Source organism: Bidens hawaiensis, unplaced genomic scaffold, assembly GCF_021521415.1.
Source record: "Bidens hawaiensis isolate Kalapana, Puna unplaced genomic scaffold, B.hawaiensis_p1.1 tig00004973_1, whole genome shotgun sequence".
Lineage (NCBI taxonomy): Eukaryota > Viridiplantae > Streptophyta > Magnoliopsida > Asterales > Asteraceae > Bidens > Bidens hawaiensis.
In genome coordinates, this window is record NW_027491313.1 from 1,834,228 (window position 1) to 1,853,548 (window position 19,321).

The following is a 19,321-nucleotide window of genomic DNA, read 5'->3' on the forward strand; positions in this document are numbered from 1 at the left end:
AACTGAATATGAGGCAACGAAGATGGGTCGAGTTGCTGAGTGACTATGACTGTGACATACGATATCACCCCGGCAAGGCTAACGTTGTAGCCGATGCCTTGAGTAGAAAGGATCGAGTCAAGCCACTACGTGTGCGAGCGTTGGGGATGATAGTCCAGTCGAACCTTTCAGATTTAATTCGAGTCGCTCAACGCGAGGCGTTGAAAGAGGGCCAATTGGTTAAAGAAGGACTTTACGGGAATGAGAAGAATTTCGAACAGCGTGTGGACGAAATTCTTTATTTCAAAAATCGGATTTGGATCCCGACCCTCCATGACCTTCGTGATTTAATCATGGACGAAGCTCATAAATCGAAATATTCCATACATCCGGGATCAGATAAAATGTACAAGGATGTGAAAGAATTTTACTGGTGGCCAGGGATGAAAAAGGATATAGCCACATACGTCGGCAAGTGTACGACGTGTGCGAGAGTTAAGGCGGAGCACCAGAAACCTTCGGGAATGTTGCAACAGCCGGAAATTCCCGAATGGAAGTGGGAGCAAATCACAATGGATTTTGTGACACATCTCCCCAAGACACCCCGAGGTCATGATGCGATTTGGGTAATCGTGGATCGATTAACCAAATCGGCACATTTTATTCCAATTAGGAATACTTTTAACACTGAGAGACTTGCGCAAATTTATATAAATGAAATAGTGTCTCGTCATGGCATCCCCATCTCGATCATCTCCGATAGGGATAGCCATTTCACCTCCAAACTTTGGCAAGCTGTCCAAGAAGCATTGGGAACACGTATTGACCTAAGCACAGCTTACCACCCTCAGACCGATGGTCAGTCTGAGAGGACCATTCAAACTTTGGAGGATTTGCTTCGTGCCTGCGTACTGGACTTTAAGGGAAATTGGGATCAACATCTCCCACTCGTTGAATTTTCCTATAATAACAGTTATCATAGCAGTATAAAGGCAGCACCTTATGAAGCATTGTATGGGCGAAAGTGCCGATCACCACTTTGCTGGTCTGAAGTGGGAGACCCGCAGATCATTAGATCGGATCTGGTCCAGGAGACGACCAGCAAGATTCTTGAAATTAAGAATAACCTAAAAGCCGCGCGGGACCGGCAAAAGAGTTATGCCGATACCCGTCGAAAACCGTTGTCATTTGAGAAGGGTGAAAAAGTATATTTGAAAGTATCACCCTGGAAAGGAGTGGTCAGGTTTGGAAAGGCGGGGAAGTTGGCCCCTAGATACATTGGACCATTCAACATTACTGCAAAGATCGGTCCGGTAGCTTACCGACTAGAACTGCCTGAGGAACTAAGTGCAGTTCATAACGTGTTTCATGTGTCGAATTTGAAAAGATGTCTGGCGGATGAGACATCGGTGTTACCCTTAGAGGGTGTTCAAATAAGTGATAGGCTCAACTTCGTAGAGGAGCCCATCGAAATAGTAGACGGTAAGATCAAGCAACTTAGACACAATAAAATCTCGTTGGTCAAAGTTAGATGGAATTCGCAACGAGGCCCAGAATTTACTTGGGAACGAAAGGATGAATTTCGGAAGAAATACCCCCACCTATTTCCTCAAAAGGAAGTAGTTGACGTGTAAAATTTCGAGGACGAAATTTTTATAACGGGGGGAGAATGTAACGATTCCGGCAAATTCAGGTATACCCTAGCCGGAATATACTATTTACGTGTTATTTAATATTGATTATATGAGATATAGCACATTGATACGAATATATATGGTTCACGGTATGAATATACTCAATTATATAGTGAATCGTATTGGAATTACAATTAACCAATGAACGATTATTGAAACCCGAATGAATCGGGAATTACATTATAGACGAAGTGTATAATGTTTAGTGATGTTTACGAAGTATGAATGCTTCGGGATAGGTGAATTATAGCACAGAAAAAGGATTTCGATTTAATGGTACGCCGGTACGCTAAACGAAACCTTTAACACCAAATCAAGCAAGAGACGATCCATCAAGCCGAAAAAGATGCGTAATTATTAATAATATGATGTTTTAATGTCATGGTTTAAGTTTTTTAAAGTTTTTAAATCAGTTTTATATAAATTTTACTTTAAACCGAAAAACGACCATTTTAATTTCGTTTCAAGCCGAATTACGAGTTTAAACGAGAAACGAACTGAACCAGATTATCCAAAACATTATCCAGATTACAAAAATCGGAATGTGTGGCCTAGAATGAATGTGTGGGCCCCACCCCACACATAATGTAGACCGATCGGTCTTGTTATGCATACACACATTTCATTTTTTCTTTTTTTTTCATCAAAACTCTCCCAAAAATCCTTTCATATCTTTCAAGTATACAACCAAGATCATCACTTTAACCAAGATTTGAAGGTAAAATACATGATTTAAGGCTTTAATCTTATTCCTAATTCTACAATATTGAGAAAAGGAGGTTTCATGTGAAAAATGGGTGAAAACCCGAGATGAAACCGATTCTCGTGTGATCAAGGGATGTATACAAGTTATACAAAGGATCTTGATCCAAGTGAGTAGTTAAAAGTGTTTAGAATGAATTTTTACGGTTGAAATCTTGTCAAATGAGTTTTCCATGTGAAAGACGGGTGAAAACCCGAGATGAAATCGACTCTTGCATGAACAAGAGATGTATACATGTTATACAAAGGATCTTGGTCCAAGAAATGAGTAAAAAGAGTCGAGAACGGATTTTTACGGTCAAAATCGTTGTTTTGAAGTTTTAGCCGACACTAGGAAAGAAATGGCTTGATTGTGGGTATAACTTGCTTGGTGTGGTGTTGATGTGCTTGTAAGTGTTGTATCTAGCGGCTAGCAAAGGCTAGAAACCGAGATCCTTGCGATCTAAAGCTAGAAAACACAAAATAGTCGGTTTTCGTGTGTTTATGAAAAATGGACAGATTTACGTGTGCTTAGAGTCGGGTCACGAAATTTCACAGAGATGATCTACACATGAAAATATGAGATCTGTGAATTTTTGGTAATTTTTGGATAAAAGATGAATATTTGGTGAATTTAATGCTCGGTTTTGGCCAAAAATAGTGAAAAATAGCAAAACATGATGAAAAATTCCGGAAAATTTAAGATAAGCTTTTTATAACATATAAAAGTCACCCACAAAATTTGAGCTCAGTTGGAAAAGTCTAAGTAGGCTTTTCGGTGAAACGAGTTCTAGGGCTTTCTAGCTCGGTTTTGGGTGAAAATGGCTTGAAAAATAAGTTTTAAATTCTGGAAAAATTCCAGGAAGTTATGAGGATGATAAAGATCATCCCAGAAAAATTTGGGATTTTTCTAAAGTGTTTTGGTATTTTTGATATATTTAGTGTTTTAACAAGATTTAAAAATATATAAATAAATGTAAATGTAGGAAAATAAATCTGGGAAAATTCCAGAAAGTTATGAGGATGATAAAGATCATCCCAGAAAAATTTGGGATTTTTCTAAAGTGTTTTGGTATTTTTGATATATTTAGTGTTTTAACAAGATTAAAAATAGATAAATAAATGTAAATGTAGGAAAATAAATCTGGGAAAATTCCAGAAAGTTATGAGGATGATAAAGATCATCCCAGAAAAATTTGGGATTTTTCTAAAGTGTTTTGGTATTTTTGATATATTTAGTGTTTTAACAAGATTTAAAAATAGATAAATAAATGTAAATGTAGGAAAATAAATCTGGGAAAATTCCAGAAAGTTATGAGGATGATAAAGATCATCCCAGAAAAACTTGGGATTTTTCTAAAGTGTTTTGGTATTTTTGATATATTTAGTATTTTAATAAGATTTAAAAATAGATAAATAAATATAAATATAAGAAAATAATTCTGGAAAATTTTTACAAAATTCCTTTCTGTCAAATTAAGTTTTGTGCAAAATTTCATGACCCAAGACTAATCGGGTAATTATTTGTGCTAAAAAGAACATAAAAACAAGTTTTTAAAGCTTAAAACGTGTAAACCGGCAAAGTTCGCATAAGCGAGCTGACTGGTACATGAAAACTCTAAAAATAGACTATTTCATAAATCTAAGTAAATTAAGTAAAAATAAATCATCCGAAAATAATTCGGATGATTTGGGTAATTTTACCCGATTTTACCGTTTCCGGCACCGAAATACCGGAAACGGGCCCCACGGCCAAACGGGGTGTCAAACCGAGCTATAATTTCATCACCTTAACTAATTTGACTGTCAAACTCTAAGCAATGTCAATCTGAGTCCTTAGAAGTGTCACGGGGTTAACATTGTCCCCGAATCGAGTACAGTACTGGGTTAACAATGTTCCCAGATGTACCGATTGATACGTCTTTAAGTTATGGGAATTATATAGTAACGACTAGATATTATATTACAGATCCAGGCACGTAGCTGTTCCTTATATTACTCACCATCTCACAAAAAGGTGAGTTTTCACGAGCCCCTTTTAATGAATTGTTTTAATTATATTTTCCCGGGGCGGAAAACATGTCTTATTTAAAGTATTTAAGTACATACCGATCGTATGGAAATACTTGTACATTTATATATATATGGACTGATGCATAGAATATATAAAATGTTTATAATGTGTTATTGTTCTGGGGTAACATAGTTCCCAGGGGTTACATTGTTCTGGGGTAACATAGTTCCCAGGGGTTATTATTGTTCTGGGGTAACATAGTTCCCAGGGGTTATTATTGTTCTGGGGTAACATAGTTCCCAGGGGTTATTATTATTCTGGGGTAACATAGTTCCCAGGGGTTATTATTATTCTGGGGTAACATAGTTCCCAGGGGTTATTGTTGTTCTGGGGTAACATAGTTCCCAGGGGTTGTTATTGTTCTGGGGTAACATAGTTCCCAGGGGTTATTATTGTTCTGGGGTAACATAGTTCCCAGAAAGTTATTGGAAATGTTCTGGGGTAACATAGTTCCCAGCATGATTATATTGTTAATAAATGATTATTAAAATGATTTGTCAGTGTTTATTTAAATTAGTGAAACTCACCAACTATTCGTAGTTGACCCGTTTTCTTTACATGTTTTCTAGGTATGCCCAAGTTGGAATGATTGATATGTGCTTAACTATCTGTGCTACCTGTTGGAAGCTTGCTGCTCTTTGTTTTGTAATGAATTTATTAATGTCTTATCGGTAAAATTTGTGTGTAACACCTAGACAGTAATGAAACTCGCAACAATGTAATATGTTATAAATTAATGTAGTGGTATTTTCTTTATAAGCAATGCTGTTGATATCAGATGTGTCTGTTGCATCCCGTGTACGTTTCCGCTGCGGTTACGGGGTGTTACACTAAATATGTACATGCTAATTATGATCATGGATATGCCTATTTATAGGCCGTATGCTCTAGTTCGTTAAGTTACGTCTAGTTCGTTATACCTTCATAACGAATTAGACTCCATTCGTTATGCTTCCATAACGAATGGTAATATCTTAACGAACTAGCCCTCATTCGTTATGCTTCCATAACGAATGGGCTTATACCTTAACGAACTAGTCTAGATAACTAACGAATGGGCCTAATTTGCTATACAATCCATAGCGAATGGGTCATTTACATTAAATATACATTCTAGACTATCTATAACTTATTCGATCGCTACGGACACCAAAACCGTGCACTAACACCACTAAAAGAGTCAAATATGGTCATTAAATAATAGTTACAACATTAACCTTTTCACTTTGCTTTACTTTTTAAAAATTTAAAAATAGTTAGCAACTTTGTTCCTTGATCTTTCACTCATATGTGATTTATATTTTCATTTTTAACTCAACTTTCCTCATGATTTTTAAACATTAATAACTTTTTTATGCATCAATATTTTATTAATGAATTTACACAATAGAAAGGAGCATGCTTTTCTCTTTAATTTGAATATCATATTGTTATAGTTTTTTCCATTTAAAAAAGTAGCATTTTACGTAGAGGCGTTTACGGTCTTGTTTTGATGGTTTGTAAATTAAACCGTGGGTCAAACCGTTAGTAAGGTTTTTGTTGTCGATAATCGAAACGAACCTTTGAAAATTGAAAACGACCGGCCAAAAGTTAATGAAAAAAATCAACGGTAACATCAAACCAATGACCGGTTTGAACGTTTTTCAGTTTCAAATCGAACAACGAACACCCATAAACTTGTTATATGATTACAAAGGTATGTGTTTCCCACTGCATCGCGCGGACACCCATCTAGTTTAAATAATATTGTGTTAACATATTATTATTATTTTTTTCATACTGTTTAATCCACTTTATTTCTTATTTATATTTTAATATATATTCTTAGTTTCTATATACATTTAGAAGCGAAACTAAAAATATATTTAAAACGGTTGCAATAGATACAACTTAGTTTATAACTATGTTTTTTAATATTAATAAATCCTAAATATTTGTTTGAATTCATAATCATAATAACAAAACATTATTTTTAGATATAAAAAAATAAAATGAGACATGACAAAAGTAGAGTAACTTTTCTTTTCACCTTTTGATACATCAGTTCATACGGGTGCTTGTTAAGGGTAAAAATGTAAATAGAATCTCTTATCTTCCCCAATGTCATCTTCTCTATTGTCTTACTTAACCAAGAAAAACAGAGCAACTGAAAATTTCTTCCCGTTTGTTTTCTGAAACATATATTAACCCTTTTAAATTTGGAGGCCTTTTATAAATGGAGGCCTAAAGCCCCTGCTTCACCTACTTCTATGGTAGAGTCGGTCCTGTTCTCAAGATTTGGAGACACTACTTATATTGTACCAATTGTACTATCTACACCGATCATAAGAGTTTGAAGTATTTCTTTGAACAAAATGAACTAAATATGAGAGAGAGAAGATGGTTGGAGTTGATAAAGGACTATGACTGTGATATCAAGTTCTACCCTGGTAAAGCTAATTTGGTCGCCGACGTGCTAAGCCGTAAGAATGAAGAAGTCATTGCAACCGTGAAGTCATAAGTTGATTATTAACTCAGATCTCTTCGAAGAAATCATCAAGGCGCACTCTGAGGTGCTCACCGATGAAGGGTTAATGAATAAGGAAAGAATTTTCGGACAGCAAGGCAAGCTGATGGAAAACACTCATGGTGTTAAGACTAGGTTTGATCGTATTTGGATTCAACGCCATGGAAATCTTAGGGGTTGAATCTTAGATTAAGTTCATAAGTCAAGATATTCAATCCATCCGAGATCCACTAAGATGTATCTGGACTTGAAGAGAGACTATTGGTGGCCGGGAAAGAAGAATGATGTAGTAGATTATGTTAGTAATTATTTAACTTGCTTGCAAGTCAATGTAGAACACCAGAAACCTTATGGGAAGATGAAGCCTTTAGATATACCAGAATGGAAATGGGAACACATCACCATGGATTTTATAACTAAGCTACCACGCACAGCTAAGCTTCATGATACCATTTGAGTGATAGTGGACCATTTAACAAAAAAATGCTCACTTTCTGCCTATACGAGAGGCCATCTCGTCAGAAGCGCTAGCGAATGTGTTCATAAAAGAGGTGTGGCTAAGCATGGAGTGCTGATGGTCGGGTAAAAGTCATGTATATTATTATATTATTTGTTTACTTTTAGTTTAAATATTATGTGAACTTTGGTACTTCAAGCGTGTTTATGTGTTTCAGGATACTTGACGTTAAGAACGCTTATCGGGATGAATTACGGGCTTGGAATGAAGATGTAGAAGACTTATGATGATTGGCATGCTTTCCTATGCAAAATAAAAGAAGAAAAAAAAGAGGATGTGTCAGACACCCTTAGCGCGTCGCTAAGGGACCTTAGAGCTACTCTAAAGTCTCAAATCAGGAAAGTAGACCTTAGCGCGACGCTAAGGTCTCACCCCTGGACGTTAGCGCCGCGCTAAAGTCCTTCTAGACGGGAAAATTAAACCAAACTTTAATATATTTAGTTTACAGCCCCCATCTGAGATAACCTTCATTCTAGCAACCAAGTACAAGCCCTAGGACGATTTTGCATTATCCCGAAGCCTCCGGTTCGTCCATTCATCGCATGCTTTCGTCCTCTCATCAGATAAGTGAATCCTTCGTGATGCCGATGTCAGGCTAAACCATTGTATTCACTTTAGGCTAGGGTTTTGTGTAAACTAACTTTGATCAGATTCCATGTTTTGAATTATTATAAACTTGATTGAATGTCTTTGATCTTGTTTTACATTATGAATTGATTGTTTAAATAATTTATGATTTTGATTATCAAACTTTGCATCACTTTTCTGGTTGTGTTCATCACATGTAGGGTTAGCTCTTATGTTATTGAACCAATAATCGTTAGTCATTGCTTATAACTGATTTTCATATATTAAACTGGTAATTGGGTAAACCGGGGTACAGTTGTCCATCTTAGTTGTTCATCACATTTCCTCATTATTGTTTACAGTACACTTAAAGTAATCGTGTTTTACTAAATCATCTTTTATAAACCGCTTGATATCGTCTGTCCATCTTAGTTAATTAATAATTAATTATGAACTTTGCTTGCACTTTCCACTGATTCCCTGTGGAGACGACCTTACTTACTCGTACTAGTTATAGGTATTTAAGTTTTATAAATACTTGTTTTTGATTAGAGAACGACATCTACATCAGTAAACAAACTTGGTTTTATAAATACTTGTTTGACAGACTTAGTCGGTTATATGCACGATTATATATCTTAATTAGGAAGAAAAGGACTAAAGAAGTACAATATACATACGTGTACTTCTATACAATTTTTAAAATTAAATTATCATTACTCCTTTCACCTTTAATGCTATGCATGCACACACACACTTTGAAATTCATAATTCATATGATATTATTATTATATTAATATAATTAATTTAGCTCAAATCTTATTTTTGTCTCATAACTTATAAAATGTAACGTTTTATGAAATTACGGTTATGCCATTCGAACGGGCTCATTTCTCTCTATGTTTCGACCTAAGTTTCATTAAAAAACGGAACAAAGTCAAACATAATATATTTTTAATGATTATACGGTGTCTCATAATACTAATCGTTTGTTTCAATATCTAATACCTTATATACTCATTTTACTTATGACTTACTCATTTATTAATTTTAGATACATGTCCAACCATCTTATATTATAAAGCTTTGTTATACCTATCAAGCACATTGTTTAACTATCTTTGAGTATGATCTAAGATATTTTATTTATATTCAAAAGTGGGATGTTACATATAAGTTATCTAAATTTTTAAAATTATATAAATAAATGTAAACAATAAAGTTATATTAAAACTATATACCTCTACAAAAGTGGTTAAGCGAATCGCGTCCGGTCTTTTAAGCCATTTGTAGTTACTCGTTCAACATGTCCGAGCCAACACCATACACTAGTTGCCGAATAGCGGCGGTAATTTTTTGAGTAGCCATGAACTCAGGATTACCTCTAAAGTCATCCATTTGTTGAAAATACTCAAAGTGCTCCGACAATTCATTTGGTAGACGCATGAATAATCGTATAGTCATTTGAAAACGAGTTTTAAAACTTTCCTCACGATATGCGGGATCGGGGCTAAAATAGTGACGTATCAAAGTTTCATTAGCAGTCTTTCGATCACGAAGACGTGGTTGCCGGAATAATGGGGCTCGGGGGCGTTTTCGATCGATCAAAGAATTTATCGTCGTTTGAACCACTTGACAAATGAGTTCGTCTTCTTCGGAAGAATTGGAAGACGAAGACGATGCCAATTATAAAAATAGAGAGAAATATAGTTTTGGTAGAGGGAAAGTGTGGTTTTTAAGAGAATAAGAGAAAATGATGTGAGTTTTAATTAAAATGGAGTGTGTGGATTGGTATTTATAGGTTAAAAAAACTTTTTTAAAACCCAACCATCCAACGACTCTTTTGAGCACTTCCGCATCCTTAACGGCACTTTTGAGTCCCGTGTACCGGCTCGCCCCGGCCATCCGCTCCCCCGTTCACGCAAAGGTGGTAGTGGTGTGCGCGGCTGCCAGATCGTCCGCGCCCCGTGGTCTGTGCCCCACTACCCTCAGCCTAAATATAATGTAAAATACCAACAAACTATCTATTACATAAAACATAATGATGAATACATATTACACAATAACCTGAAACGTAAAACACAATAATGAATACATATAACACAATGGCTCGAAACGTAAGATACAATGGTAAATAAATAAAACACAATGACCTGAAATGTAAAACACAATGGAATCTACATATTACACAATGACTCAAACTTAATACACAATGAACATAATACTTCAACTTAAGTGAATATTGAACACAATGACTAAAACACAATGATAAGTAGAAAGACAAATGTTGAACATAAAGACACAGTGATGAACAAAAAGACACAATGATGTAATCTTTGTTTTAATTTCTATCTTTAATACGAGTATCAATTGAAAAACACAATGACCAAAATCTATAACACAATGCACATAAAAACTCAATTAAAAAACATATTGGACATCCAAAAAACATAATATAAAAAAATCCACTAAATTTTTTTTATTAATATATAACAATATGATATGCATATTAAAGATTAAAAAACGTTTATTATTATGGTAAAAAAGTTTTTAAAAAAATGTTCGTATGAAAAAGTTACAGATATTTTAAAATGATGGAGGAATTAAAATGTGACTTGTATGTGAAGCGAGAAAGTAATCATAAGTGGGTTATTACATTCATGCCATTTTCATCAATTTATATTCTTAAATTAATCTCCATCATCCAAATCTAATATTAATGGATTAGATTTTTTTCACCATTCTTGTTTTGGTTGTACTTTATATTTTAACTTTACTATGTTTTCATGTATTATAAGTGTAGTAAGCATAGCAATAAGGTGTACAGCATGGATAGGAAAATTGCTCGGGCCGAATGTGGCATTTGGGCTCTGTATAAGTCCAATAAAAGTTGTAGCGCTCAGGTGTTTTCATTTAGGCTGTTTGTAGAGTAGATGGGCGTTAGGAAAGCTTGGGTTCAAGCATGTGTCAATATTGTAAAACCCAAGTTAGATTTTCATTTGGTTATTTTGCATTGGGGGACATAACTCAGAAAAATCTCAAACTCTAATTTAAGTCAGACATGGTTATAGTGAGACATATTAGATCATAGTCAACAATAATAGATGTCCTAACGGCCCATATTAGGTCTTAAGAGTCATCATAGCTTTTAATGGAGCATGACGGACCCTAATATGTGTTATTAGATCTTAAGGGCAAATTGGGTTTGTAGCGGCTAGCGAGTCATATACTCATATTAGTTTCTAACTAGCTACGATGACTCACATGTCTTTAGGGACAACAAAAAAGCTAGACGGGTATTTGAGTATGAGACCGAGTATGAGATTATAAAAAATATATATATTTATTTGCAAGCATGGGACATTGGGACCGTGGGGCGGGTATGGAATTAGAGGATACCTGACCCAATTACCCAACACCATATACCCGAATTATATGCCTGATTTTTATTAATATTTTTTTTGATTTCCTTCTAGTTTGGTCTATTAATACTTCTTTATACCAGCTTCATCACATAGAAAACAACGTTTATTTGGGTATATGTATTTTCATTACATTATCTGTATGCGCAACAAAGTAGGAAATTATCTTTTAATATTTAAATTTTTTTTTATCAATATAAAATTTAAATATTTCAATATATTTCAAGTGGTTTATGGTAATAATGATGTGTATGCAATTAATTATATTTTAATTCATATTTTGTTGGTTAAACACATAAATTTATATAAATAAATATTAAAATGAAGTAAAAAAATATGTTTTAAAATCCCGAAGATTATTTACTTTAACCAACTAATGGGTACTATTTTTGATACCCGACGATTATTAACCAACAAATTCCAAAGGTATAATATATTGACTCTTGTCAAGCATAATTTACCAATATAGGCCATACATGTCTTGAGTTACAGTGGTTATGTTTGACTATCATTGACCTTATTTGACTCTTATTAGTAACCAGTTAATAATATTAACCCTTACGGACAAACATTGACCCGTTGGTCATCATTGACCAATGACTAATATTGGTCGGTTCAAAATTCAAATACACTCAATCAAATTCGTTCTCATCAGGCCCAAATCCGGCCTTGTTGACCAATATTGGTCTGTTCAAATACACTCAATCAGACTCGTTCTCATCGTCTTATGTAGTTCAAATATATCGGTTTAGAGTCTAAATGAAAGAATATTTCAGGACAGAAGCTAGATTGACCAGACCTCATAGGCTAATTTTCATGACTTCTATCTTTCCAAGGATTGGATTTGTCATTCGAAACCAACATATTAACAATTAAAAAACGAAAACTATTGACAAAAGATTCTGCGATACACGATCAAACAACTTACAACACCAATGTTTTGATTGATAACTAAGCCACGAGCCACATGAAAAACATTGACCAAACGGTAAGTGAAAGCGATGCCAATCCATAGGCCCACAACAGAATCACGGAACACTCTGTCTCACCAGCTCCAAATAGTTGTGTAATTGTACCTGTCATATGAACAATCTCACAAACTAGTCAAAAATTCAAGACAAATAGATAGTCAAATCCATTTGAGAGAATATACAAGTTAGAGTTTATTGTAACTATCTTAGAGATAACTATGATTAACAAGTAGTATATTCTATCTAACAAAATCAGCCGCCCCAACACATACCAATGTTTATGGCTGGTGGAAGCGCATATTGTAGTAGAAGAACGAAAAGATAGAGAGGTTCTACATGGACTAAGCTAAAGTAAATTGCTCCTTTGACGATTAAAATTCCAAAACATGGCAAGAAGATAAACCGCACTGCTACTATTCCAACGATAAGTGACGATGAGATGCCAGATCCTTTGAGACCTGCACATTACATCTATATCTCAAGCAACTGAATACGCTGACTGTCGATTTATGTTTTGTGTTTACCTCTTAAGAGGTTACCGCCCATAATCATTGTCATGGTTGGGATTGCTGCGTCCCTAATACAAAATGATCATCAATAGGATCCATTAGTTCTTTTGTTATGTGGGTCCCATTCTCATCATAGGGATATTTTTTGGATCCGTAGATGGTTTTGGGATTAATCTAAGTACTTTTAGTCGTTTTTTTGAATGTTCTTGTACTTCTAGGCAGTTTGCTACCCATGCAAACAAACTCATTCAAGTTCTAACAATTTTTTTAGGAGTTTGCTTGTGCAGTTGTCCACTTAGGTGACAATCGGAATGCATACACTTGCCACCCAACAAGTTTGTTTGCTGGGGTAGCGAACTGCTTAGAAGTACACAAACATCTAAAAAACACGCCTAGAAATAATAAACCGTGTAGATCTTGTGACCCACAAAATGAATTTTGAAATATTATGAGACCCACAAAAATGAAAATCTGAGACTGTACCCTACTAAAGATGCAGAATCTTGGATCACTCTGAGGGGAGCCGCGGTGCCTATTAGTAGCCTGCGCATTGGCGGGATTGTCCCAATCATAAAGCCCACAATCTTTAAGATTAAGCACAAATTGTTATGCTTGACCGATAAATAACTATAGACAGAGGTTTATAAACATTAAGCGCCGTACCGCTCCAGTGGTTGCTGGTGTAAACACAGCTTTCAAGTTAACCTGTCTGGAAAAGTTCCACAAGTGTTGTTTAATCTTTTCTGTTGTCACCTGATCATGCACATTATGTTTTCATATTTGAGGTGAGTAATCAGTCTTAGAATCAAAAGCGAAAAAAGATAAATAGACCTTCCATTTTCCATTCTTGTTAACAGTAGATGAAGATGATGGAAGCAAACTTTCAGTCAGGACAGAAGCCACAACATTGTTACCCGAATCTTGGGAGTTAACCGAGAATACACGCACTAGGTTGTAAACGTAAGTCCACAAAAAGAGAGCTCCAATCTGATGAATTTATCATTAAGATTGATGGATATGTATATAGCCGTTGAAACACAAATGAATTTAAAAACTTTAGGAGTAAAAGTACATACTGCCATAGATAGTGAAGCATAAGCCATGCCGAACTCATGACAAACATTAGGATCACCAAAGGGACTGCCTTTCTCTTTGCATACAGCCGGTATTATGATCATTGGCAAGCTTCCCAGGTTTCCTGTCAAGCATGATCATAATCATAATCATAAACATAATCACAATCCAAAATTCCTTTTATCGATCTAGAGGGGTTTAATGGGAAAATCATGACCATGTCGACCGGAGAAGTTGACAAAATGATATTGACTTTATAACTACTAATTAGCCTGTGTTTGGCAAGTGTCCTCTAGCGCTGCAGCTGATTTCTAACCTCGCGCACCAAATATAAATGATGGCTATAGCTTCCTAACGAAATGTAACTTATGCTAACCTGATTTAATCTAAGGTGAAAGTATAATAGTATGGTGATTTATTTCTCAAACTTCTTTCAGGCTTACAATATATGTTAATAAATATAACCCAACAATAACTTCCAGGTGCCACGTACTAAAGTGTCCACTAATACTAATACAGACTGAAATGATAGTGTTTAAACTCTTTTTTTAACGTAAATGTTACCTCTAACTCTACTCACTCCTAAATTACGCCTATTTAACTCCTTGTCTGGGATAGAACACAACATCTCTCACCTAAAAGACTAACAATTATCATGTAGGCTAGTCCCACAGCCATATATAGTGTTTAACCTGACCTACTCTTCTAAGCATTTCCCTTTGATGCTTTAGGGATTGTACGGTACAAGTAATTTACCTGCTGCACAAGTACCAAGAATGAGGCCCTTTAGATGTTGAGGGGGTCTAGTGATGATCAAAAGCACCCACCCAAGTGCTGATCCAATTATGAATGTCAGAAGAATGCTGACAGGCATAAACCACCTGCAATTTTTGACAGTTAATCTTCAAACCATGACTTAATAAGTTTAAACCAACAAAAGGAAGTTAACTTACATAGAAATCACACTTTCAAGAGTGATTGTTCTAGCAAGATTGCTTCCCACAAGTGATGGAGTGAACACAAAGAACACAAGCTGATCACACAGAAAGAATATTATTCAGAAAATTTGAATCTTTAAACCAGTATGCAATATTCTTGAATCATAAAACATCATAAAATGTTCCTTTGGATCCCAAGTATGTAATTTGTATTTACCATATTTGCACTTTATTGATTATATAATGGAACATCAAGAACTTACCTTATTGACTTGCTTTATTATACTTTGTCCAAAGATATCAACAGAATCCAAAGCTAGAAAAGAGCCAAGTGCAGTGACGATGAGTACTTTGAGAATAGGCATAGAAGCAGCAGAAAACAGATCTACAAACCCCATCCTTAAAACGAACTGTTGCAAATTCCAGAGTAAGAAAACTAACAAATCTTCATATAGATTATGAAGTTAAGGTTGGCATGTAAATATGTAATATCTAAATCCAACAATAACTGGAATATTATTCAAGTGGGGACAATATTGGGATTCTATCAAGTCACTTAAAAAAGATGCATGTATATGTTTACGGGATTTCTAACCCAAACTAATGACTATGGTTTAGAGAAATAGTAAACAAAACTGTATGTTGTTGGCCGGACTTGCCAAATTGATAAACGGTTCATTTTATCCTTAAACTTTAGGGACACTATGAATATTCTCATCCTATCTCCTAAAAGTATGTGAGGTAAGTTTGTAAATTATAGGGTAGAGTTTTGAATGGTTGTGAGTGTAAATTATAGAGTATAGTGAGAAGGTAGAGTGAGAAAATGTAGTGATTTTTTGTATGAGAAAACAAAGTTTGCCCATATTTATTTTTTAATATGTTTTAAATTGGTTGTGAGTAGAGAAGAGAGAAACTATAATGATAAATTTATAAAAAAATATTATTAATTGAGCAGTGGAGAGAAATGTAATGTATTTTAGTGTAATTATAAAGATGAGGATGGGTGATAGGTTGAGAATGCTCTAACTAGTTATCACGTTACATTAATGGGTTGATTTATTAATTTACTATTAGTGCATGTAATCGTTTTACTAGAAGAGGAAAAACGTATGTCAAGTCAAGTTAGGTGTTGTTTATTTTTCAGAGGTAAAATGTCTGTGGTCTGCGGACCACATGTGCAGATATTTGTAGAAGAAGATGTGGACCAAACATATGCAGTCTGCAAGAAGAAGACTGTTTCTCTTTTAACGTCTGTAGATTCCTAAAATAAACTTATGATGGTGTACGAACTGTGGTAGTGGGTGGTGGTACTGGATGGTGATAGTGGTAGTGGGGTGTGGTGGTGGCGGACGGTGGGTGGTGGTGGTTGGTGGCGGTGGTGGTAGAAGGCGGTGTGGTTGTTGGAGGTGGTGGTTGGCGGTGGTGGTGGTGTTGGACGATGGTAGTAGACGATGGTGGTGGTGGCGGCGGTGGACGGTGGTGGTGGTGGACAGTGGGGTGGGTGGGTGGTGGTGGCGGTGGTGGTAGAAGGCGGTGTGGTTGGTGGAGGTGGTGGTTGTAGGTGGTGGTGGTGGTGTTGGACGATGGTAGTAGACGATGGTGGTGGCGGTGGACGGTGGTGGTGGCGGACAGTGGGGTGGGTGGGTGGGTGGTGGTGGACGGTGGTAGTGGCGGACAGTGGGTGGGTAGTGGTGGCGGACGGTGGGTGGTGGTGGTGGTGGATAGTGAGTATTGGTAGGGTGTGGTGTTTAACACTGTGCAAACTTTAGAAGATCTCAGAAGTAGTTGGGCAAAGTCTACACCAAGAAGAGCTTGCACATAAGTTTTTTAGTGAAACGTCTTCAAAAAAACAATCTGTAGATTTCAATGTATGCGCGTGATTTGCAAATGCACTTATAGATTGATTGAAAACACTTAGCAATTAATACGGGTCAAGTTATTATTATTCAAATGGGAACAAAATTAAAAAGGATTTGTAGCCACAAAAAAAATTCTCAACAAAAATAAAAAATAAAAAGTAAAAATTAATAAAAAAAACATAAAAAGTAAAAACACAAAAATGTTTTCAACGTCTTTCTCGTTTAAAAAAAACAATGGTAAGTGAAAAAAGTCGTTGTGTCTTTTTGTTTATCATTGTGTTTTGTGTTTATTTTCGTCATTGATTGTGTCTTTTTTCCTTAACGTAGTGTTCTTTTTTTCTTTATATTGTGATATATTACTCAACATTGTGCTATATATTGTTCGGCGTTGTGTTATATTTTGCGATATATTATGTCTTTTTTAGTTATAATTGTGTCTTTTGTTCATTTTCGTCATCGTGTCTTTGATCTCGACATTATGTCTTTTCGTCATTTTTTTTTATTATTTTTTGAACAGGAATGATGGCGGAAACATTTTAGTTTGTTATTTATATTTTGAGTTATGATTTTTTATTATTTTTTTAATTGTTTTTAAAAGGTTTTTTATGTAATAACAAATTCTTCTCATACTTCTTATTTTTATCTAACTTGGTGTTTTTTACTTTAACCTTAAGATGTGATGTTCTTAGTTTATCGGCAGATAAAAGATGAGAATCAATAATAGTTTTTCACATCAAAAGAAGAATGAAAAAGACGGAGAATCTATCATTGCTTGGTGTCAACTTTCTGATATTCTTTGAATAATTATTCTCTCCTTTAATATTTTCTCCTTGGATTCAACAGCTTTTTTCTAATGTGCACCACATAAAAAGAGACCTTAAAGCCCTATCGTTTTATTTTATATGGATGGGCCGACTCGGACCTGCTTGTTCGATCTAGCCCTCCTCTCATTACAATTCTGATTTCAACATTAGATATAGTCATATGGATACTAGAAGCGAATAAAAAAAAAATGTTCCCGAATTGCAACGTGGTCCGAAACCAAACTACTCTAAAAGCTGGTTTGAGTGACGCTGTTTTGAGACCAAACAGAACCATCTGTTTGTAATCGGCTTGAACCAAACCACACCGTCGATTTGTAATCGGTGTGAGATCTCTATTGTAAACCCGTCTTGGAACTGAACCTTGGGTACTGGACCAAACTGGTCTTGAATCGAAACCCGTTAAAATGGAACCAAACCTCTTCAACTTAAAAATAGGGATGAGCATTTGAGACCCAAGTACCGATACTAGTACTCATGCAGTATCAAAACCTCATTATTGGTAGATTAGGTATGGAATTCGGTACCCGCTTTTCTTGAAATCCGGTAGCTACCAATACCATATAGAGAGAAACATTATTTATAAATGCCAATACTGGTACTGTTATTGGAAAAATGGACCGATCTAATTAATTAACACGACAGACCAAGTTGTGACCCGTAAAAGTTACACCATAGGCAACAAACTAAAATCCACTTAATTGGTTTAAATGATAATTACGAACGATATGCGAAACGAAACATAGTTATATTTTGATCATTAATGGGTTCATATTATTAATACTCATTATTAATAATAGAGTAAAGTGCTATTTTCGTCCTTATGGTTTGTCAAATAATGCGAATTTAGTCCAAAAAGTTTATTTTTTGCATATGGACCCTCCACGTTTCCCAGTTACTGCCAATTACATCCAAATCACTAACTCCGTTAAATTTTATCGTTAAGTCATGGGCAAACGTATCTTTTCACTCTTCTTTATTATAATACTTATTTAAGTGAACTGCCGTTTTCATCCATCTGGTTTTTCCAAATCTGCAGTTTTAGTCCAGTAGTTTTAAATTTGCAATTTTCTTTCATATGGTTTCATTTCACTTGCAATTAAACCCGAATTCCCTAATCTCGTTCAGTATGGTCGTTAAACTCATCAGCGTGCCCTTCACCTGAGGGGCAGTTTTGTTCATTCTTTTTTCCTTTTTCCCCAAATACACCCCACCCCTCACGCGAGGGGGTCGAGAATTAGGACTAAGGTTTATTTGGGAGAAAAATGACAAAAATGATCGTCACATGATGGGCACGCAAATGGATTAATAACCGGACTTAACGAGATTAGAGAATTCAGGTTTAATTGCAAGTGAAATAAAGCCATATGGAAGAAAATTGCAAATTTGAAACCACAACAATAAAACTGCAGATTTGGACAAACCAGAGGGACGAAAACCGCAGTTCACTTAAATAAGTATTATAATAAAGAAATTGTGAAAAGACATGTCTGCCCTTAACTTAACGATAGAATTTAACGGGTTAGTGATTTGGATGTAATTGGCAAGAACTGGGAAACATGGTGGGTCCATATGCAAAGAATAAACCTTTTAGACTAAATTCGCATTATTTGTCAAACCACAAGGACGAAAATGGCACTTTACTCTTA

At 35.3% G+C, this 19,321-nt stretch overlaps 1 protein-coding gene across 1 annotated transcript; it reads right to left on the reverse strand.

Moving 5' to 3' along the window:
* Positions 1-12,451: 12,451 nt before the first annotated feature.
* LOC143628423 (protein PIN-LIKES 3-like) lies at positions 12,452-15,436 on the reverse strand. The gene is made up of 10 exons (XM_077098029.1): positions 15,256-15,436; positions 15,008-15,087; positions 14,811-14,935; positions 14,057-14,178; positions 13,812-13,967; positions 13,644-13,733; positions 13,464-13,564; positions 12,996-13,048; positions 12,744-12,929; positions 12,452-12,576 (listed from the first exon to the last, which is right to left on the reverse strand). Exons 1-10 carry the CDS (start codon positions 15,388-15,390, stop codon positions 12,452-12,454), a joined length of 1,173 nt encoding a protein of 390 aa, XP_076954144.1. The 5' UTR covers positions 15,391-15,436.
* Between the last annotated feature and the right edge of the window lie 3,885 nt (positions 15,437-19,321).

What these genes read in the sequence shown, in the direction of transcription:
- LOC143628423 (XM_077098029.1), bottom strand. Translation starts at nt 15,390, where the DNA reads ATGGGGTTTGTAGATCTGTTTTCTGCTGCTTCTATGCCTATTCTCAAA. An exon ending in TCTTGGTACTTGTGCAGCAG is followed by an intron (nt 14,179 to 14,810) that starts GTAAATTACTTG and finishes CATGCTTGACAG; the next exon opens with GAAACCTGGGAAGCTTGCCA. An exon ending in TCCACCAGCCATAAACATTG is followed by an intron (nt 12,577 to 12,743) that starts GTATGTGTTGGG and finishes TTCATATGACAG; the next exon opens with GTACAATTACACAACTATTT.